Source organism: Paramisgurnus dabryanus, chromosome 13 (genome assembly GCF_030506205.2).
Source record: "Paramisgurnus dabryanus chromosome 13, PD_genome_1.1, whole genome shotgun sequence".
In the NCBI taxonomy this organism is placed as follows: Eukaryota; Metazoa; Chordata; class Actinopteri; order Cypriniformes; family Cobitidae; genus Paramisgurnus; species Paramisgurnus dabryanus.
In genome coordinates this window covers 12,118,814-12,142,815 of record NC_133349.1, presented here as the reverse complement: position 1 = coordinate 12,142,815, position 24,002 = coordinate 12,118,814, and the positions used below count along the sequence as shown (strand labels likewise).

The 24,002-nt window shown below is 39.5% G+C and overlaps 1 protein-coding gene across 14 annotated transcripts in view; it reads right to left on the bottom strand.

Annotated features, from left to right (window-relative positions):
• ptprub (protein tyrosine phosphatase receptor type Ub) overlaps positions 1 to 24,002 on the bottom strand; it is a 251,449-nt gene that overhangs the window by 63,951 nt on the left and 163,496 nt on the right. For all 14 annotated transcript variants that reach the window (XM_065298426.2, XM_065298432.2, XM_065298433.2 and 11 more), the window contains exons 8-12: positions 15,710 to 16,027; positions 12,094 to 12,203; positions 7,174 to 7,375; positions 3,021 to 3,123; positions 2,623 to 2,896 (exon numbers count right to left, since the gene is read on the bottom strand). In XM_065298426.2, the coding sequence (XP_065154498.1) occupies positions 2,623 to 2,896; positions 3,021 to 3,123; positions 7,174 to 7,375; positions 12,094 to 12,203; positions 15,710 to 16,027 (1,007 nt within the window). The remainder of the gene's footprint in view (positions 1 to 2,622; positions 2,897 to 3,020; positions 3,124 to 7,173; positions 7,376 to 12,093; positions 12,204 to 15,709; positions 16,028 to 24,002) is intronic.

Genomic DNA, 24,002 nt, shown 5'->3' with positions numbered 1-24,002 from the left:
GTCTCATGAGATTTCTTGTGGAGGTGAAACGTTGGCCGTTTCTCAAATAAAGGACTGCATCCTTCGGAGGTCGCATTTTTAAACTGCATTTACTTCATAAAGACTGTCTTATTATAGAATATTAACAATTATAAAGTTTACTAATTATTTAGTTAATCCTAACTTGTTGTAATATGCTCACGACTTGCGAATGTAATGCTCAGATAATTAACTGAAATAAACCTTGATGACGTACTGTATGCAGCCTGCATATGCGACATCCAGAGGATGCAGATTTCTGTTTGAACCTTTTACAGTGCATGCATTATATCTGTCTTTTACAGCGTTTGCTTTTTTGTTTGGGTTTCCAATAATGTTCGTTTGTGAACTCGTGTGAAGTCTGAGACGCGTTGTGTTTGTCTGTTGATCAGTGTCAGATGTGAAGTCTCAGCAGATTAAACCCTCACACAGAGTTTACATGATTTAATGTCTGCATGTTCTTGCTCAAAAATGAAAGTGGCTCTATCATTTCTATTGTAAAGAAATTGACATATATTAAATATTCAAATGGGTTTAAACATTGTTTGGCTAAAAATAAGCGTTTCTCTCCGTCTAAAGTGAAAGTGGAAGTGAAGATAGCGTCCGCAAGACGAGTCCACTATCGCCCCCTGCAGGCATGTGTTATAATACATACATAATGCTTTTTATTGTTAGGACACAAATGTAATGTGTTTGTTAATGTAATGTTGTTTAATGTAACTTGGTTTTAATACTTTATTTGAACCAATTATTGTTGCATCTTCATTATTATGTAATTTTGAAGGCTACTGCTCACTTGGGTCTATTTTTATTACCCAAAATAACAAATTACTTCATTATCAGTTAGAAAAATAATTGTTAGGGACAGTCCTTGATTAGTTAAAACTTTTAAAAATTACGTGATTTCAGTTTCTTATTAATTTATTTTATCATTGAGGATTTCTTAAAAAGTGTAAAAATATCGTCTCGTCTCGTTCTCGTGAACCCAATCTCGTGTCTCGTCTCGTGGTTTAAGTGTCTCGTCACACCCCTAATATTGAACTATATTGTATAGCGGAAGAGCACTTAGTTGCAGCACATCGACTTTGGCGCGCAGTAACATCATCACTCCTGACTACTCCCCCTTTCGCTCAAACTTCTGTCAATATTACTGCGCCCGAGGTCGAAGTGCAGCAAACTAAGTGCACTTCCTCCATACATTATAGTTCTCATTATTTATCCGCTTAAAAATTGCCACATTTTATTTTGTGGCAACATACTTACACGTGTAACTACGTCTTTAAATAGGGAAAACATGGAAGTGTTTGGTGGCTTCTATATGTATTCCTGTTTGGATCCTAAGGAATGAATGGTGCTAGGCTAAATGCTAACACATTCACGACACGCTGTACAAAGATTAAGTCCCCACAATGAACAAAGATAGGTATGTATTAATTAGTCTATTTTGAGGTAAGAACATAGTAAAATATTGAAAAACGCTGGTGTTTTCCTTTAAAGGGATAATTCACCAAAAAATGAAAATGATGTCATCGTTTACCTACCCTTTGTTTGTAACCAAACCATTTTTGAGCACCATAGTATTATAGTTTTCCTTAAATCATAAATTATGAATAGTATGTTATGCAAATACTGGATATGAAAATGCCTTGCTGACTCTCCATCTCTGTATATCACACAGTTTATACATATGATGAACCTCTTCGCGGGATGTTATTGAATTTGGCTAATGAAAAGCGAGCAAAATTGTGTTGGCATGACAGTAGCACCACTAATTTTGGACAAAAACTGTAGAGCCAGTAGGCAGATTGATCAGCACTGACTCCATCTCCCTGTGGGCCTACAAGAACTTCTGCTATCCGCAACAAACTAGATTTCCATCTACTGCTAAAGCGCTAATCAAATCAAATCCAATCTAATGCATTCTTTAACCAAGATATACATTACGCATCTGAGCAGTGCAAAAATAAAGCTCTTTCCTTTTCAGAAACTTATCTGGCACCCTTCCGGATCAATTTCTGACCAGTCAGAGAGATGAATCTCCTTCAGGCTTAAGCTGCACAGCTCGTTCTCCTTCCCAGACGTGGCCATTCCCAACACCAAACTGCCAGCTGATCTATTTTTGATCAGCCGCACCTGTGCCCAATTACCCCGTGAAATGGTTTACGGCAGCGAGACGGCATTCCTCGTTGTTTATCCTCTTATCAGGGAATGGATGAGGACCACGGGGGCTGTTTTTCCTATTTGAATAAGGCCCGGACACTTACAGCTCGGTGCGCGCTTATACTATATAATTAATTTCACACTGGGACCGTGACACGCGTTACCTTACGGGTGTGAATTAAAACAGATAAAGCAAAGCTATGATATGATGTTTCTGTAGATCAAGCTAATTGCAAATTTACCAGCTGCATTTGCTCCTCACTATTTATTCAATCTAGTCACTGGTTCAGAGGATTTATCTCCTGCTGTGTACATCTGTCAACATGCGTCTAAGAATATCATTCCAAGATGGAGCATCAAACCAAACAAATCTGTATTAACTCGCTTTTAGATTACATTGTGTCAGGTTATAAAACAAGAGATCGACTTGTTTCAGACACTCACTCCTCTAAAGTTGCTCATGGCCTGGAAGTATATGAGGTAGTTCTTCCTGGGATCCAGAGGGCTGTTCCAGTAGCCGTTGTAGGTGTGGTTGTCTCCCACAGTAAATGGTGTGGCTTCTGGGAGGCTGCTGGGTGGCAGTTCGGCTGTATAGTAATGTGGAGCTCCGTGGGCCTGAGCCTCGCCGTGAGATGTTGGAATAGGAAAGCACTCCTGAACACCCAGCTCTCTCTTCACCTTCCTCACAGTTTCCTCTTCCACGATCACCTGATACGTGCTGCATATACAGAGTAATGTTTCAATGACAGTACTGAAAACTGACTGTCATTTTGGTTATGAATGGTTATACAATGATGGAATGTACGTCTACACATTGTTACAGTAACTGATGCCACACTCACCTAACCGGAGCTCCTCTGCCTTGTGCCGGACGTAAGAGGACCGTGATGGTGCTGTCAGTCTCACTCAGAGGGGACGGCATGTCTCCGTAATCAAATGTAGGGGCTTCAGAAAGTCAAAAAGTGATGGAAAGAAAGAGGAAGAAATAGAAATGATAAGTACACATTTTCGTTTTGGGAAATCTGATCACAAAAGTTTGGTTGTTGGATCACTCAAACCAAATTCAGAGGATTCAAAAATGCAGGTGGTTAATCCAATAGCAATATTTGGAAGGACCGCCTACTTGGCTGTCAATCAACTGCTGCACTTATTCAATGGCAACTTATAATTTTTAAAATAAATTTTCACCCAATCAAAATTTTGCCAATACTTGCAACATATACTTCCGAGATGTATATTTCTAGTTATATACCATCTGTCCTGCCTAACTATTGATCACCAAAGACTTAAAAAAAAAAGGTGGAAACAAGGCTTGTATTTGTACTGTAGTTGCTGGCCTCTTCTCCAAACATGTCTCTTAGCTTTTACTCAAATCAGGGTATAATTAATAGGTGTGCATGTGGGACAAACAGAGGGTAAACTCATTTAGAAGGATCAATGTCTGGACTGCATCCATCCCCAGTGATGGCATGTTGAGCAATAACATTTTCTTTAATATCAGCAGTCAGTTAGAGCTGACGAAAGAAGGCAAACAATCTGTGAGAAATCAATGATTATGATATTAAAAGCGAGTTGCGTAAGTCTGCAGGAGTGGACTTCAGTAAAAGTAAGTGGCTTTGACGCATCAGCATAAAACATAAAAATAAGTAATGCAACTGATAATGCAAAATAATGCAAAAATATAGTCCAGATCTGGCCATAATGTACATTATCTGTTCTTAAAGAGAACCTATTTCGTTGCTAAAAAACAATGTTATGATGTGTATTTGGTATAATACAATGGGCCCTATCTTGCACCCAGCACAATTGACTTTGTCAGTGACGCATGTATCATTCGTATTTTGCACCGGCGCACAGCGGGTTTTTTCCCTCCACAGACGCACGTCGGCAAACTAGGAAATGAACTTGTGCTCCCTGGGCGGTTCAGCGCAAAAAAGGAGGCGTGTTGCGGCGCAAACCATCCCTGATGCTATTTTGCAGTTTCAAAAAACAATTGCGCCACTGACCAAAAAAAACTAGCCTAAAGTCAGTGGCGCGTTGCGCGTTGTTCATTATGCTATTTTAAGGGCGCATGCTTGACCATAATGTATAGCGTGCACAACACGCACACACTTTGCTTATCTAATCTACACAGATGCAACAGTTATTTTTGCAAATCATAAATTGTTACAATAAAAAATATTAACACATGAGATAAGGGGAATCATAGTGGTGAGCATTGTGGTGATAGTTTTTAATTATTGTGTGGCTGCGTTAAAAAATTCTCATGCAAATAACGATTAAAATATTTTCATAAGTTTGTTGTGTGGCTGTATTACGTTTATTTTATGTAAATAATAATTAAAATGTTTTCATAAGAAACCTTAATGTATATGAACTTGATTTCTAAGTTTACTTTGGGGTTGGACCTTGCTTGCGTTTCTTGGGTCCGATTTCAAGCCCCCAAACCCTTTCAGCGGTGAGGGTGGACGCCGCGATGTCCTCTGCTGGCGTCAGGTCATGTGTAGAGGCAGATCCACCTCCCGTTACACGGCGTGCCCGATTTATGCTGGCAAGCTTAAGATTCCCCCGTCTCCTGACATCATTGTAGCGCTTGGTGCAACGATGGGGATGCCAGCTGATGAGACAATTGTGGCTATTTTTACTCTCACGCCTGTCTAACCTACGCTGATGTGGGTGGGTTTTTCCTATCCCCATACAAAACAACTTCTCTGTCTTTGACTGCTCTTACAAGAACGTGGGTCTCCTCGGCTGTGAACCGCTCCTGGCGTGCGACTGGTAAATCCATCATAATAATAGCAACCCGCCATGGAACTTGAGCCCTTGCATTTAAAAAAAATGTTGGATAGCGGTTCTGACTGGTTTATTTGACGTTACGCCCAAACCACACCTATGAATAATGAACCTACTTCAGACCAACCTCTTATTGATTTGCGCCTGGCGCAAGAGTTATTTGTCCCGCCGGGAAAATAGCAACAGCGCCCAAGATCCGCCCACAAACTCACTTGCGCTTTGCACATCGCACTTGCGTATCAGATCGTTAAAATAGGGCCCAATGTGTGTTTATGATTAAAAAATATATTATTTTCCAGATAACGTGTATTTTTGTAGCTTCAGATTACACTCTTTTCCTGAAACGCACGGATTTGAAAAGCTCTGTGTCACTGAATGGCCAGCTAATCTGTACGTTATAATTAGTGTGAATACTTCTGACGTCAGCAGGAATCGTGACCCTCCTTACCATGTTTGAAAGATTCACTCACAATGCAATGCTAACAGGAGTTAACTTAAAGGTTGTGAGTACGAAGCGGGAGGAATTATGATAATGTTGATCTTGTCTACATCACCAATCCCAGGAAGTAAACTGTTGCCTACAATCCGTGTTGCATTTTATTAAAATTTACTATTTAGAGGTCTTCACGGGTTATTAGACAACGCGCTGTTTTGTTCTTTCAAAAGTGCGTGAGAGGTTGCGCGTCTTTCGTTGCTACGCAATCATGAGCCGTGCTTTCTGTGACAGTGAGAATAAAGTCATTTTTTTGCAGTGTAGGGCTTTTTATACATTCACTGCATGATGCAACAAAATACAAATAATTTTTTACATTTTGAATAATGACAAAAAATACTCTCTCAATTATTATACACATATGAAGTGTAAAACAAGAAGCGCATAGCCTCATGAATTAAACGTTAAACGTTGTTGTTGCAGTTAATTGTCATTTTTTTGCCGTCGGCTTGCCAGTACTGTGGTTAAACGGATTGCAGTTACCATTATATTCACCCCCCCAACTGTTAAATGAGATTTATTCGCATGGTTGCTTTAAGGCATGGAATTCTGCTCATGATGGAGCGGTAGTGGAGCGCTCTCGGAGCAAGAGAAATCCGCAACACTCCGCTCCTAGCAGCCGCTCCACATCCACTGAGCTCTGCTCAAATACTCAGGTGTGCACACAACTGGTTCTGCATCAGTCTGAGGATAAGAAATCCTGATTTAGCATCAGCCGTGTCGGACTGACAGCAGCATATGGTGCTGTTTTGTGAGCTGGGACAGTTGCGAATGGTGTGGATGACAGTGATGTCAGTTCTCTTTGAGGCAAGAAGAAGCGTGTAACGTTCTTGAAAGGCCTGTTGGGTTCTGAGCATCTGCTGTGATTTAGTCTCAGTATCGTTTCTTCAGGTCCGCATGGGAATTCATAATGGCTCTTGAGCGGCTGTACGGGCAAGCGGGTGCAAACAAACATACGCGCATGCCACACATGAGCAAAGGCATCTGAGATCAAAGCAAAGGATTATGAATTGTAAAAGCTGGTTTTGTTTCACTTTCTTTCAGTCTATTCGGATATCTAAGGCTCACGATCTGAGCCATCACGTATCTGAATTACTTCAATCGAACATTTAAAGGTGTCACCTGGTAAAACTGAAGGTGCGTGAAAATACATCCGTACAAGCAAGCACATATAAAAGATTAATCTGCATCACTTTTAGTCACTTTAGTTTTAGAGAAACTTAATATAAACCAACCCTTTTGATACATCAAATGAAAACTACCTATAAAACGGTTCCTGGATTTTCATTCAAACATGAAGCCCCATTAAATCATACTACAATACAGCACCTGCTCTCAGTCTAAAGTAAGTTTGACATTTATTTGTGCACATTTACATCCGTCTAACAGAAGATCATTCAAAACTAACAAGGTAGGTTGAGTATTCTGTATATTAGATTGCATAAAGTATGTACTATAATGAGTTTGTATAACTATTAGTCTGTAGATGACACTGAATGATTTGCTCCATTTGTTTCCTGCTGTATATTGACAAGTGATTAAGAAGATTAATATAACACATTAAAACTACAAGATGCAACAGTAAATCTATTTACTACATTCATTGTTATACTACATGAGAAGCAGATTATACAAACAATTGCATACCCATGCACACATTAAGACACCCACACCTGCTGCCCCCAACTATAACAGCCATGCACACTCACCCGAGATGTTGGTGGTGATTTCAGTGAGAGCCGTCGGCCCGAAACCCTTGGCAGTGCGGGCCCGAACTGAGATTAAATAGGTAGTGCCAGGGTGCAGGTTGGAGAACATATGGTACGTCTCATTCCTCAGCTTGGATACGGTGCGCCTCGGGCCTGGAACGTTGATCCCGGGATCTGATGATTCAACGCTCTGGTAGCTAATCTGTAATTGCAAACATTAAAATAATTTAAATGAGTCACTGCTGAATCATATTGACATTAAATATTGCCATGGGAGTTCACCCATTTCACTTCACTGTTTTTGAACTTAACATGTGATGAGTCAGTGTGTGGCAAATAATGTTTTATAAAAGGTTTGCTGACCCTGACACCCATACCAGCATTTATTCGGTGTGGGTTGAAAATGATTCACATTTGAATCAAACATCTACTGCATAAACAAAACAGGACAACCTACACACAAATACCAATTTAAAAAGAGGTGGGCATGCCCTTACAAGCTGGCATCAGTATGGTGTTTTCACAATATTGGATGGAAAAACCATGGTACTTTGAGGTGCTACGCAGTATATTGAAAAAGAAGTTTAGCTGTGATACCAAAAACACGCTTATTTTATGGTACCTTTTATCTTTCCGAATCTGAAGTTACACTGTGATTTGGTATTAGCTGCATAATGCCCATTCATTCACAGCACAGTGTTCTGCAGGGATTTAGGGCCTTGCCGCACCTGTATCCATCCCCTCTGTGCTGCTTTAGATATGAAAGCTGGATAATGCCAACTGGGAGGGACAAAGCGCAAACACGGTGCCCTGTAAGACCTTTTGTCAATGGTCCTTGAGAAAAGTGGACAATGCGCTAACGAAAAAAATTCTCCAAGCGCCATAAAAAGCCCTGGCTTTCCCGATATGCCCGCGGAGATCACGCTGCCAAAGCCCTGAAAATCTGTCCTTGCCTCCTCTTTATAGGTCAAGCCTTTAAATCCCCTTTAGAAAAAAAAATCCTTGAGGCGACTTTGGTAGCTGCTGCCCAAGGAGAGAAAGAAAAGAAAGTTATCGATGAGAGATAACTAAAAAAAGGAAATGAAAACAGGGGGAAAACACCCGATGGGCAAAGGTGGCATTCAAAAATTGTGACTCTCGAATCAGAACCAAGCGACGGGTCCACAAACAAAACCGACTTTCTGTCCTGGGGTAAAATGGGCGTTTTGGAGCATGACGGTTTTAGGAGTTGTGGCGAGGAGAAAGGTGACACAGAGTCAGCCAGTGTGACCGGTGAGAGCGAAAGAGTGTGAGAACGTTCTGGAACAGAGGAGCAGAGAGACAGATGCTGGCTGTGGGGGGCCTGCCACCTTCCCATCGCTTAGACCATTTCCGTGGGCAGTCAACTGAAGAATTACAAATCAGGTTAAGGGCTTTTATTAGATATCCTTTCTTCGGCACTCAAAGGAGTTTGATTTGCTCGGGTAAGGATCAATTCATTATGAAAGACAATTTGATGTGCACAAGTCTAGTGAAAGATCAATATATTAACATGGCTAATTAATTCTAATAAACTAATAGTTTAGTGTATTTAGATTATCTGTATTGTCCAATAACACAATGCCAGATATTTGGACTCCATTGTATACCTGTAGTGTTCTTGTAGCTCAATACGTAGAGCAAGTTGTGTTGGAAATGAAAATTCATGGGTTTGATTCCCAAGAAACACGCATATTGCCAAAATGTATTGACTGAATGCACTTGTAGGAGCTTAAGATAAAAGCTCTTGCTAAATATACACCAAAAAACACTTTATATCCATTTCATGTCTAGGTTTTCATTTTTTTCCTAATGTTTATCTCTTCTTTCTTGCTCCACAGTTTCCAGAATTGTTTATACTTCTAGTGTGTTTTCTTACAACCATTTCCTTTTAAGGGGACATTTTTTAAGATTTAAAATAAGTCTTCAGTGTCCCCAGAGTGTGATGTTCAAGCTCAAAATACCCCATAGATAATTTATTATGGCATGTTGAAATTGCCACCTTATAGGTGTGAGCAAAAATGTGTCGTATTATGTGTCCCTGTAAATGCAAATAAGCTGATGAAATGCAAACAGTGATCGCCATACAGTAATGGTGGTTTGTTGAAATTTTAAGTTTTTATCATTCTTAATAGGGGTGTGACGGATCACAAAACTCACGGTTCAGATCACATTACAGTTTTTGAGGCACAGATCGGATCATTTTTCGGATCAGCAAAAAAAGGGGTGGGAAATAACTAATAACAAATAAAGAAATTATAAACATTTATAAAAAAGAACAAAGCTGCACATTAAGTAAGGTCTAAAATTAGCAAAAGATACAGAAATAAATTCAAATGAATAATTACACTGTATTTACTGTATGAATTAAATATAATAATTATTTTTTTAGAGCTTCAGAAGTGATTTTCTCTTTGTCTTGGGTTGTTTGATTAACATTAGACTTAAGTAGGTTAATTGAGGTTACTGTCTCTTTAAGACCAAATAAGCACTGACTGGTTTCTGACAAATCTATACATAGACTTAAGACACAATCAAATGTTTTTATTAGAAAAAGAATACTGTGGAGATCATTTTGTTTGGAGCTGGACCGGACACATTCAACCACATGTGTGTTTATGCGTATAGAAAGCTGCTCACTTTAGTGCATTTTTGCGGTTAAATTGTTTACAATCACTTTAAATGTTAACATTCGCAAGCCTTTGAAACACGTGCAAATGACTTTACCTATTTAAAAACTTTAAAAACTTTACCTATTTAAATTGGTGTATTAATCCGCGAATTGCATGCAAGCCGAACCGTGGGTCAAGTGCTATCCGTCACAGCACTAATTCTTAAGATATCATTCTTATGGCGCTTTTCCATTGCATAGTACCCCACGGTTTGGTTTAGTTTGGGTCGGGTCAGCTTACTTTTCGGAGCTTTTCCATTGGGTGCAGTACGTAGTACCCGATACTTTTTTTCGTACCACCTCAGTTGGGGTTCCAAGCGACCCGAGCTGATAGCAAACGTGACGCGAAAACAATGTAGGTCACTGATTGGTCTGAGAGAAGCGTCATCGCTATAATGTAAATATTAGCTTTAGCTTACTGCTAGCTTGCGCTGTCTCAAGCAAACATGTTGTTATCTGTGTTCTGCTATAAGTTTCCAAACACTTTTTTAGCGATAAAAAACATCCACAGGTTGAGAATCCGGGACACCATAACAGTTTTTTCCAGACTTGCAGTTTGTGGCGGCACATTCGCGACGTGCATGTCCGCATTATATATGATTAAATGCAACTTGAATGAGGCTCAGCGGGTCGGGTGTTTGAACAGAAACTGTCATGTGAGACAGAGGTAGTTATAAACGCGATGTGCAAACATCTATTTGTGGTGGCCAATTTTAATTTTGTGGCAGACTGAGAAATAAACGAATGTATGGGAATGTACAATAACGCTCTCACGTGTATGATACAGCAGTAGGCAGCGTAAATATAACGACACGCCCATAATCCCTACCACTCCAAAGTGATACTATACTCGATGGAAAAGCTAACCACGCCAAAGTGAGGTGAGCTGACCCGACCCAAACTAAACTAAACCGTGGGGTACTATGCAATGGAAAAGCGCCATTAAAGCGTCATAAAACACTAACCAACACTTTTTTTAGATGTTAACAAAGTTGGTTGTGTTTCACATCATGGAAGACAATTTTAGTATCTGTTAAATTTAACGTTAGGAGAAAACTAGTTAATTTTCAGCTTTTTTTTTGTTGTGTATATTCAGCTTAATTATTTCTGTAATACTGTTAATCTTAGTAAATCTTAGCTCACATCAGTTGCCCCGCCCACTCATCGCTGTTCTTCTCACAGCGCCCACGCCCATTTAAGTAGCATTTTTCAAAATGATAGTGAGGTAGACTGGAGCTGAAACAGCGGGATTCATGATGCTTTACATAAACTATACTTTGGAAGGCAGACTAAAACAGTCTATGCTCTGGGCTCGCCTAAAAAAATACTCACTTACTATTTATCTTGCACATATATGTATATATAGTATATTTGAAAGGATCTCCCTTACAAAAAGCAAAAAGTTTCATTTTTCGAGGTCCTTGGCATCACAAACTTTGAAAACCAGTGTTAGGAAATGTGGAATTGTGATAGACACATCAAAATATTACCATTACCCAGTCAGTGGATGTGCAGAAGTCTGTGAATGATGGGCAGACCAATTCTGCAGGTAAAGTTTCTGTGTGGGCTGCCCATAAGCAATCATCACTGTGCCCTTGAGCAAAGCAATTAACTCCAGGTTGCTCTGGAGCAAGTCTTTCTCTAATAAGTTCATGACATCATTATTTGCTCTTAGGTGACAAATCAACAACAAATTGGAGCATCTTTTGAAGTTTTTTAATAAACATGTATTAGTCATAATCGTCCAAGGTTGCATATAACTTGGACAGTAATCGTTCTGTCACTTATCAACAGATGGCTGCCTGGTTCAGTAGGGACCAATTAGCAGCAAGTTTGGCCTTGGTGACACTCCTGCCTCTGGCAGAGTACAGACTTACAGTACAAATCATGGCTTTAAACATACTTATGCCTGTCACTGACCGAGCTGAGAAACGAACAGAAAAAACAACTCAGCGTTTTCTGCCCACTAGCCTGAAACCCACGATCAGCAAGGGATGAAAAATACTTGCATTCCTGTCAGTCAGTCCTATGTGCACATGCATGCATCGATTCATAACGTTCATAAATAATTGAAACGGGCAATGCAATTTTAACACACAGTAGGAAGTTTTGTCTTTCAAGGATTGTGGTTTGTCAATAATTCACCCGGAAAACGCTGACGTGTCTGTGGAGGATCAGTCAGTGTGAGAGAAATTGATACGTGTGCGGTAAAAGAGCAATAAAGCGCATACCTCGTACTGTGTGATGAGTCCATTGGGTTCCACAGGCTCCTCCCATTTGAGGAAGATCATGTCCTCTAGTGGGGTGAACGTGAGAGACTCGGGAGCAATGCCGCCAGGAACTATGGGAAAACAGACGTCGGTCAAAAGAATGAAGAAATACAATGATCTCGCACTTTCAGACTGGTAATGGGAATACCATTTACTCAAAGTGAGCTAAGCAAAGTTAATCCCTTAATGTCACACAAAGGTCAGCTGTGATTTTCTCATTATAGTCCATCTCATTATAAAGGATGACACCGAAACAGAGCTCATGTTACGAATGTATTACAGAGACACATCTATTATAACTAATACAAGTGAATTAGTACTGTTATAAAGTCATTTGGTATTGAAGGAAAGAGCTAAATAAGACATGGCTGCAGTAGATAACACTGGAAGTCTTTATAGAAATTGGAAAATCTGACTATTGCCATGTTTAAGTGCTAAAACTGGGTCCTCAGTGCTTGTATCAACCTAGAAAATGTGAAAAAGATCAACCCAGTAACTTATTTATGCTAAACCATTCTCTGCAAACTTGTGAAAAAATTAGGGATGCACCGAATCCAGATTTTTTGGGTTCGGCCGAATACCGAATCCACTGTTTAAGATTCGTCCGAATCCGAAAACGAATACCGAATCCTACTTGCATCCTTATTCCATTAACACAGTAAAACACATTAATGAAGTAAACGACGTCCACAGCCGTGTATTTTTCATTTTATTTAATTTTAACTGTACATTATGCCAGGATGACAAGTTGGAAAGACTATTTTGACAATTACCATAAGCCTATGCATAATGAAAGCGATGCGTTGCGACATGCTCGTTTTTCCAATAAGCAAGCAGCTCCGCGCTTGAGAGTTCAAAAATATTTAACTTTGAGTGAGAAGCTCCGCTCGTCAAAGTCAGTTTTCACACGGCCGTCCAATTACAGTGGAGGAGGGGCGGGACATTACCACAGCAACCAACCGGCTCACAGCTGAAGCATCACAGCTACCAAGCGCTCGGCTGAAAAACAGCTGACGTTTGACGTCCTCAAGGCGTTTTCAGCTATGTTTAAAAGTTTTGGTGTGTCCAGCCCCTAAGGCTCACTGAAAGAAAAAGCTCATCTCCACGTCAGCACCCGATGTTTGTAATCAACGGCCGCGTGACGTCAAACAGCGTAGCGCAAGGCTAGGGTTCGGTGGAAAAAAAATCTAGGATTCGGCCGAACCTGAACCCCGTCAAAAAGCCCAGTATTCAGCCGAATCCGAATCCTGGTTCGGTGCATCCCTAGAAAAAAATAGATCATTGAAATTTGGTTCCCCCTAGGATGTCAAATGGGGATAATACCGCCCCTTAATCTGCACTATCCAACCACAGCACTGCCATTTAGTGCAGAGATCATCTCATTTGCATTTTAAAGGACACACCCAAAAACGGCACATTGTTGCTCACAGCTACAAAGTGGCAGTTTTAACATGTTATAATAAATTATCTATATGGTATTTTAAGCTAAAACTTCACATACACACTCTGGGGACACCAAAGATTTATTTTACATCTTAAAAAAGTCTTGTGAAATGTCCCCTTTAAATACTTTCTTTTTTTAAGCTGAAAGCATAGTGGCCATGAGCTATCAAGTTTCAAATGCACAAAAAAGCAGCGTAAAAAAGGTCCATGCAACATTTTTGCATGTTTATGTGCGGTATAAAACATTGAACACTCAACATTTTAATTTTTAATATGAACCGTTTTTACAATGTACAGTGTTAGCAAGTACAGTATATTATGTGAGCAAGCCTAAACTTTGAATTCCCAATTTCTTAAAGGATTAGTCAATTTTCTTTAAAAAATCCAGATAATTTACTCACCACCATGTCATCCAAAATGTTGATGTCATTCTTTTGTTCAGTCCAAAAGAAATTATGTTTTTTGAGGAAAACATTCCAGGATTTTTCTCATTTTAATGGACTTCAATGGACCCCAATATTTAACAGTTTTAATACAGTTTAAAATTGCATTTTCAAATGACTAAAAAATGATCTCAAACAAGGCATAAGGGTCTTATCTAGCTAAACGGTTGTCATTTTTGGCAAGAAAAATAAAACATATTCACTTTTAAACCAAAACTTCTCGTCTTCCTCCAGTCATGTGACATTGCTAGCGCGACCTCACACTATTACGTCATCACGTCAAGAGGTCACTCCCCAAGTGTTTACAAGTGTAGAGAAAGAGGACCGTTTCAACATTGTTGTATGTTGAATGATACTAATTAATGTCTTCGTGTCAGTTTATTGTTTAAAATGGTCCACAAATGTGCGTCTCAAATGTAACACGTGACCTTTGGACGGCATTACGCAATTATGTGAGGTCGCGCTGGCTCATCACACAGCTGAAGGAAAAAGAGAAGTTGTGATTTAAAAGTGCATATTTTTTATTTCTTGCAAAAAAAATGAAAATCGTTTCGCTCGATAAGACCCTTATATCGCTTTTGGGATTGTTTAGTGTCCTTTGAAGCTGCGTTGAAACTGCAATTTTGAACTGCAATTAAACTGTTATGTTTTGGGATCCATTAAAGGCCATTAAAATTAGAAAAATCCTGGAATGTTTTCCTCAAAAAACAATTTTTTCTTGACTGAACAAAGAAAGACATCAGCATTTTGGATAACATGGTGATGAGTAAATTATCTGGATTTTTTTTTTTACTAATCCTTTTAAAGACCTCCAGTGTAATCTGTCTCATTAAGCTCTCTCTTTTTTTAAGTGAACTATTGCTTTAACAAAGATGACTCGGTCCAACAGCTAGACCAGCACAAAACCAGTATAAACCAGCCTGCTGCTTTGAGCTGGAGAAGACAAAGCCAAAGTGACAGAGAGACAGTATAACACCTGGACTTGATGATGTGGCATTTTAAGCTGATTAATATAAACACGAGTTCATTTACAAATGACAAACGCTGAAGGGAGGAATGAGGGCGAGAGAGGAAATAGAGCTGGAGAGCAGATGATGCTCTGAGCTCTCACATACTGCAGCGGTAACACATCAGCAGATGTTTTTACAGCCATTTGTGCCCTGTCACCGAGCAGACAGTCATCCTTGTTAGCCCTTGGGTGTGTGCACAATGTGTGGCTGTGCGTAGGGTGAGAGTCGGTGAGGCATCGATAGCCAGTGGCTAAAATAACACGCTCGCTCAGATAGTGTCAAAACCGCTGACTGCATCACTTTTTCTTGCGACAGGCCACAAAAGAAAGAAACTGCTGATTGGAGCTTCACAGGGCTGTTGATAATTGAGCACTTTTTCTCTCTCACTCTCTCTCTCGCTCCGTAACGCTTGCTGTCTGTATAAAATGCTTAAAATTTTACTAAAAATGAGTTTCTTTCTACAGCCAGAAATTTCGAAGTACCGCACTGGCCGTATTGAGCGCATCGAAAGAATTAAAAATTAATTTTGAATCCATTTATGAACGTCTGCGATTTGGAGTACATCTAAGAGAAACATTGTTATTTGGTACAGGCTTCATAACCATCTACTTCAGTCCTACTTTTTCAGCAATAAAGTTATAACTAATGAAAAATTCGGATTGTGAAAGCTCTAATACCCACCGTCCTCCTCAGTTTGAAAGCTGACCTCCTTTCCCTCCTTCTTGCCCTCCGTATTGGCGAGCGCCAGGCGTATTTGGATGGTGTGATAAGGAGGCAGGTCTCTGAGGGTGAAGCGTGAAACGTTGTGCTCCACAGCCAGGCATTCTCGTACTGTGGTGTTGTGCCCGCCGCCACCCCCTGAAGTTGTGTAGCGATAACAAAGGGAGACGGAGTACGTATGGCAGCGGGTCAAGTTGAAGGCCGGCGTCTCCCACTGCAGAATCAGCTGCCGGGATTGGATCTCCAAAGCCCTGAGATCACGCAGCGCCCGCATCGGCTCTATCAGAGAGAGGGAGGGAAAAAGTAAGGGATTGTGAAAACGATCAAAGGTAAGGTCAGACAAGGCAAGGTCAAAAGCAATGACTATTTTTCCATTTTGTTAACATATGCCATATATGCAGGGAATCTGCACAGGGAAATCACGAGATTTCTCGCTTGCCCCACCCACTGCAGGTAGAAGGCACCACCATGGTTGACTGGACAGAAAGGCTGACAGGTTACCTGCTAATGAGGACACAACTCATGCCAAATTACATTAATTAATTTCACAGGCTGCTGGTTTCGCTCTCTCTCCCGCCATTTGCCACCTTCGTGTCACCAAGCAAATCGAGTACCTGCCTGTACCTTGTCCAGGGGCCATGAGGTGGCAAAAATAAAAGCCCTGTTCAAGGACATTTAGTGTTACTGCTAGGTCACTGTATCAGGCCAACTATTTTTGGCAAACCTGAGATTTGCATACAGCAATTGTTCATAAGACAAAATATTCTTCCATCATTTACCCTCCGGTTGTTCCAAATATGTTTGACATTATTATATGAAACAAAAAAGCAGTTAGGCAAAGTAATCACAATTTGCTTTCATTGTACGGAAAAACAAGGTAGTGACTGAGGTCCCTATGTTGTAAGAAAAAGGTAAGTCATTGGCACAACATGAGAGCATGGCAGAATTTTCGGTTTTGCTTGAACCATCCCTCTAAACCCCTTCGTATTTGGTGAGGGCTGAAAGATCAACAACCACCTTTGGAGCATCCAATATAGAGACACAGAGGAAACCACTGTCTGTGGGGAGCACAAGAAGCTTAGTGTTTTTCCAAAAGAGACGCAGGGTGAATCCAGGACAACTAGCCCCACTATCAATGAGGACATTTGTCACGGTCCATTATTAAACCAATCAATGCTTTTTTGTCAAATAGATCTCCACATAATGTATGGCATTTCTTTGTTCTTTTAATGGAACCTGGTGACTAATGGGCCCGAATGGGAAAGTACAACAAAAGAGGTGTGAAGTGTGCACTTCCTATAAGGTCACAGCTCATGGTCTTCATTGTTTCTTTGAACTTATGCTCAAAGGACACTGTAGCATCTTAAGATTTGGGCTTATAGCTGAAGGTAGGGCGAGGCGACTAATGCACCATGAGGAAAATGTGTTTTCTCTTGAAGTCCACACACATGGACACACATATGGATTTCAGAATATTAATTCAATACTGCAAAACCGAATCCTCCTGTTACATCCTGCGAATCAACATCTTGCTCATCAGACAACTTCATAAAACTAGTTTGGTTTTAGATTTACATTTAGATTAAGCTTCCATGAAATGAGATTCTTTATCAAGCCCTCGGTCGAATCGAAAATGATCCTATTTACAAAGACATTCATTCCGAAAATACACAAAAAACAAACCAAAACACTGAATGGACAAAAGGACCCATTTGGCCCAACAGGAAATAAAACCAAAATAGAGTGTTGATCGTCTTAATGCATCGTCTATTGATTGTTAGTAAAAAGCAAACGATTGGGTCGCTTTTGGCGTGCGCCCTCCTTAAAAGACAATCCAAGAGTCTACACTGTGCTCTTTGAGGACTTTAAAAGGACCTTTTGTGCCACTCTGCTTCCCTTAACCTAGTTTGAAAGCTTTGTCTGGATGCCAAAAGCAGCGCTTTAAGCGCCAACTCCTTGGCATCTATCTGAGATGGGATCAAACCCAGAGAGAGCAGCCAGAGGCCTGGGGCAGCATGTCAATTCCTTAAGGGGCAGCTGGAAGATTGAACAACACCAGTTTCTGTCCCATTACTCAAGATAACGCAGATACAAAGGGAAATTCAGAGAGAACTAAACTCTTGTTGGACCACTGGGGGTAAATGTGTGGTGGTCCTGAAAGGCAAGAAGGAGATGAACATGATAAAAAAGGCTGTTTTACTTTAATCGAAATCTGTTTAAGGGAGATGGATATGGTTATTAAAGTTTAATGAACTTAGTAAATAAGAAAATTATTATCTTACATTAAATAATAGGAATAAAAATTAATGATCAATGCCTGCTGCAGAAATAAAATGAATGAAAAGATCTCCTTTTGTAGCCTATAGCAAATACCAGACCAGTCTCATAGAGAATGAGACGTGGCCTGGGAACCCTATGCTCGTTTTCTCGTATTTGAGGTGTGGTTAACGAATGCTCAAAGACGTTTATTGGGCCCTACGAATGTCTATCAAATGCGTCTGTACGTAGCTCATAGCCAGTAGTTTCAATTATACCAGATGACGTATGTTGAGCGACATAAATTCAAGCATCAACAACTTTTATCGGGTACGTGTGCACACAGATGAAAGCTGTGCAACCACACCGGTAGCTGTATATTGCCATATCCAAACATCCTTCTTGTATATGAAATTGTTTAACGCCAAAAGTTGCTATTTTTTTATAAACTTGCGTTAAAACCTACTTAGAACACTATCTAATGCTGCATCGAAAAGTAACTTTGCTTCTGCTGCCGTGTTGGATAAACAAAACTGCTTTGGTGTGTCGCATAGACGTCATCATCGTCTTGCTGCCCCCTCCCCGTTCTGTGATTGGTTTCCTATTTCAGCTGGAAAATTGGTCCATGGTTTCCATGCTAGACTTGCAGCGTGAAAAATTTGCGTGCAAGGCAGCATGGGGAAACCCAGGTAAGTAAATTACAACGATGATTAAACAATGACAAAATGCTTATATATTCATTAAGTAACTAAAGTTCAGCGCAGAAACTACAGACACCCAACAGCAGGTGGAGGTCCATCTGTGAACAGACCTGCAGTGTCAGTCCATTCTTTATTCTTATTCTCTTAGTAAATCTTGTCTCCTCCGAGGAACATTCCTCCACATAATGCCCTGCTCCTAATCACAACAACGCCTCATCAAGCACACCTGGTCTGGGCTGGCTGCCTTCCGCAGAACATCCACCGGTTCCCCGAACGTGCCCACAGAACTGCTTTCATCTTTTATCTAGGTCACTACGAGGAAGCTCGCACCAGGATGCGATCATACAGCCAGAACCAACCCAGTCATCTCATCATTCATCTCAATTTTCCTCCAATTTTTCGGAAGGGTGCTGGAAGCATCCATAGCTCTTGCGATGGAAAAAAGAAAAGTTGCTCGGAGAGAGAAACCATAAGGCGAGTGAACATATTCCCTATTATAAAACAAACAAATAAGCTGTCTTTGGATGCCAAGAAATGGTATTTCAACACAACTGCAACGGGAATGTCAGCCAAGGGTCTGCGCACGCAAGTTAATGACATTCCTGTGCGCACATACCTTGGAGGACCATTTTGAGCAGCTCATACGGAGCCAGAGATGATGATTACACTCATGTGTGTGATGGAGAATGCGGATTCACCCTACTGGATGAAGACAGATGAGCACTACGCTATATCCAAAAAAACAAAAACTAAAAACACAGTGGGGCAGAGAGAAAATGTGATGTGCTTGGTTGTACAACGTTTGAACAGTCCAGCTTTGAGAAAGCAAAAGGACAACAATCTTAAAACAAAATGAATTAGATGTATTTAATATTGCACATATTTCTCCTAACTAACTATGACATGAAATGAAACAGAATTTAGCCTAAACCTCCTGGTTTTCTGAAAAATGAAAATTACCACATAATTTCCTCTTAAAGAGCACCTATTTCATTGCTAAAAAAAACGTTTTTTTTTTTTGTCTATTTGGTATAATACAATGTGTTTATGTGGTTTATAGTAAAAAAAACACATTATTTTCCACATACAGTACATTTTTGTAGCTCCAGATTTTACTCTCTTCCTGAAACACACAGATTTGAAAAGCTCTGTGTCCCTGATTGGCCGGCTAATCTGTATGTTGTGATTGGCCTGAATACCTCTGATGCTAGCTGGAAATGTGACGCTCCTTACCATGTTTGAAAGATTCGGTTGCTAACAGGAATTAACTTAAAGGCTGTAAGTCAATGCGGGAGGAATTAAGATAATGTTGGTCGTGTCTACATCACCAATCCCAGGAAGTAAACGGTTGCCTACAATCTTTGTGTTTGTTGTAGTCCAAGAAAAGAGATTTACATTGAAACGATAACTCACGGCATTATCATGTACCTTTTGCATAGTGTTAACATGTATTAATACATACTTACACATTTAAAAACGTGAATTGGACAATAGGTGCGCTTAAATGTTATAGGTGTCTAAGAGCTCCTTTCTTCAGGCAAACACAATAAGAGTTATATTAAATAATATCCGGGCTTTTCCTAGCTTGGCACCGAATAGTACCCACATTTTTAAGCCAATTCAGCATGAAAAAAGTGGAAATACAAACAAAAATGGAATCCAAACAGTGGGTTAATGTGTGTTTTCTTAAATGAAACGATATGTTTGCGTGTAAAAACGATCAAAAGTGGTGCCACGCTGGCTCTATTTCGGTACATGAAATGATCACTGGTTCCTTCACATTTTTTATCTAGATGTGCTTACATTTAAATGCAAAACATCAATTGCTAAACACGCTCAAAATAGTTGTCTCTCACAAACATATAATTTTGCTTAGAAGAATTTTATAAACATATTGGAGTCATACAGATTACCTTTTTTAAGATGAATTGGCTTCCCAAAATTGGGTACTATTCAATGCAATTACAAAACTAGTAAGACCCAGGCTATTATTTAACATAACTTTAAATGTGATCGGCTGAAAGAATGGCGTTACGGTGAGTAAATTGTTGGGTAAGTTAAATTTTTCAGTAAACTATTCCTTTAAAGGAATAGTCAATTTTCTTAAAAGAAAAATCCAGATAATTTACTCACCACCATGTCATCGAAAATGTTGATGTCTTTCTTTGTTCAGTCGAGAAGAAATTATTTTTTTTTTGAGAAAAACATTGCAAGATTTTTCTCATTTTAATGGACTTTAATAGAGCACAGCACTTAATACTTAACATATTTTGTGCATATTTTTAATTGTGCATATTTTTTATTTTTCTTGTCAAAAATGACAATTGTTTTGCTAGATAAGACCCTTATGCCTCGTTTGGGATCGTTTATAGTCCTTCGAAACTCCGTTGAAAAAAACTGTTAAGTGTTGAGTTGAGTATTAATTGTTGGTGTCTATTAAAGTCCATTAAAATGAGAAAAATCCTGCAATGTTTACCTCAAAAAACATAATTTCTTCTCGACTGAACAAAGAAATACATCAACATTTTGGATGACATGGTGGTGAGTAAATTATCTGGATTTTTTTAAAGAAAATTGAATATTCCTTTAAGAAACAGTCCATACCTAATGCAGGGCTCTGAAGCTGAAAACCCACAGGCCAAATCCAGTCAGTCAATCACATTTATATAGTTTTTTCATGGATTGTAACTAAATCCCTGTGCTGATTCCCATACCTGACACATGAAAGCGCTCTACAGTACACTATGTACCACAAAGTGTGACAAAAGTGGAAAAATGTTTGGTCTCACATTTTTAATGCATCATCAATCTAAGGCCAAATAATGAGATAGTTATTGTAGATCACTTGTCTCATTTCTTTCTATATTTATTTCTTCTAAAAAAATTGGGAGAGACATCAGGGACAAAACTAATACATACAGTAAGTAAGACATAAGTGACATAATAAGCAAGAAAAGCTACATTAAGTTCAAAGTGCAACCTCTGCGCACACACAAAAAAAACGATTTGTCTCCTCAAGAGTAAAGCTAATGCATTTAAGTAAAGACACTCAAATCTTTCAAATAAAAAAATTCAGAAAACATAAAACTTTACAAAAAGAAAGATCTTTCAAAGCAATGATCTTTGTTTCATACAGCAATCTGCAAAGATCAAATGTGTTGACACTCTCTGAAGGCTAATTTGAGTATCAAATGGCATGACTACAGATGCTAACCCCTCTCTACTCTGATTAATAAGTCATCACATTGAACACGCACATGTGAGCGTGTGTGAGCAAGCGCTGTCAAACAAATCAAGACTTTACAGCCTCAGACACAACATGCTGTTCCCACTAGCAAACTTCCTCTGAGCACTCAATTATATCTTCAACTTCTACACAGTTAAAAGCAAAATACACAGGAGATTCGAGCACGAACCAGTTATGAAAAACCTCATTTTACTTCCAATCCCGCTGATGTGCTTCTATCGAGTCAAAATTACATCTTTAACAGTTCAGCAAATTTGACGGCAGCTTGAACAGCCCCAATATTCATGTGAAGGCTTCTCCGCTGGGAATACGATGCAAATACTCCATTTAAAAACAAATTTCAATCTAATTTTAATGTGTGGGAGAAAATGGAAACAGTGGGAAATATTTAGCAGTAACGTTTTTTTCTATTCCTTTAGCTGTCTAAGACACTTGTTACGAAGTATTTTTCTCAGTCGAAGTGACTCAGAAATCTTTCCTTTATCTGCCGATGTCTTTTTACACACGCTCGTCATTCCAAAGCCTCGTTTTTTCTCTCTCAACCCTCGTTTTTTCTGATAAATGGTAAGTGGCTCAGGAACAGCCTAGCCATGATCGTGCTGTGTCATTCAGAATATAAAAAGTGGTAGGCAGTGACCAGCATAATGGGTTTGTGTGTTTGCAACACAACACACTGTACAATGGTGACCATTAAGGTGTTGACCAGGTCGGCCAAAATCCCTGAACGTGTGTTTGGACTTGGATAAAAGCAGGATCAATCTACTTAATCATACCCTTTCTGGTTGTGAAGCAGCAGGCGGAGGCAGCCACTCTCGTTTGCAGGTAGAGCCATGCATTACCGTCCCCCTTACAGTTTGTTTTGACAGGCACGAGAAGGCGCCACGGGAGAGATACCCGCAGATTTGGATCAGGAAACTTCAATTCAAATTAATCATCCACATTTTCGGTTGGTTTTTTTTAGAGTTGCATTTGTTTCGAGGATTCTCACGCTGTTCGTGAAAGCAATTGGTTACTCAAAAATGAAAAATCTGACATTATTTACACATTTTTATATTGTTTAAAACCTGTAAGCGGTTGTTTTAAAGCCACTCAAGTATGTGCGTTTGTATGGCTTGCACTCTATATTCCATATTTTCTTCACTCAGGGTTTCCACACCTTATAGTTAACTTCAAATTCAAGGACCTTTCAAGGACTTTCCAGAGGCAATACCCTCAAATTCAAGGACTAAATGTGGGGACACATTTTAAGTGAGAGCAAGGTTACTTGTGTACCTTTAAGATACATTGTTACAGTTCCCTTTCGAGGGAACTTGCGCTGCGTCACTGCGGTGACACTTTGGGGACGCCTCCAGGGGTAAGTGCATCTGAATGTGTATATCAAATTCAACCAATGGTGAGGATTAACGACAAAGACAGGGTTATGTGGGAGCCAGCAAGTACAGTATATCGCTATCTTAAAAAATGGCGTTATAGGGATCCAGGAAGTATGGCAGGGGAAACGCAGTGTCTCGTTCCCTTCTCAGGGAACAACAGTTACATACGTAACCCAAGACGTTTTCATGTGTCAAACACAACTATGCAAAAAAGCAAACAGTTTAGCATGTGTACTTAAAAAGTCTAGAATTTGAATGATATTATTCTACACTACACAGGGAATAATATGGATTTTTTCCATAAAATAAAACAGATTCACACACTTTCAATGACCTGTATCTATGCATCTATATTTTCAAAAACTTCTCAGGGCCTTGAATTTTTTTCCCAGATTCACAAACTTCAAGGATTTCAAGGACCCGTGGGAACCCTGTACTATATCCTTTAATTTCTAAAACCATAGGAGCCATCCAGATTCAAACTTAAATCAAAACACTAGTTTCAGTCTGTTCCTCATACAAAACTATATCATGGCTTCCAGTGTTGGAATATAATGACATGAGTAGTACAAAGAGCTGTCAATGTATGGAAAAAACTGAATAAAAAAAGAGGGAATAAATAATGCACGAATTATGCTGCAGGATCTCTTAAACCTAAATAAAATTAAATCCTAATT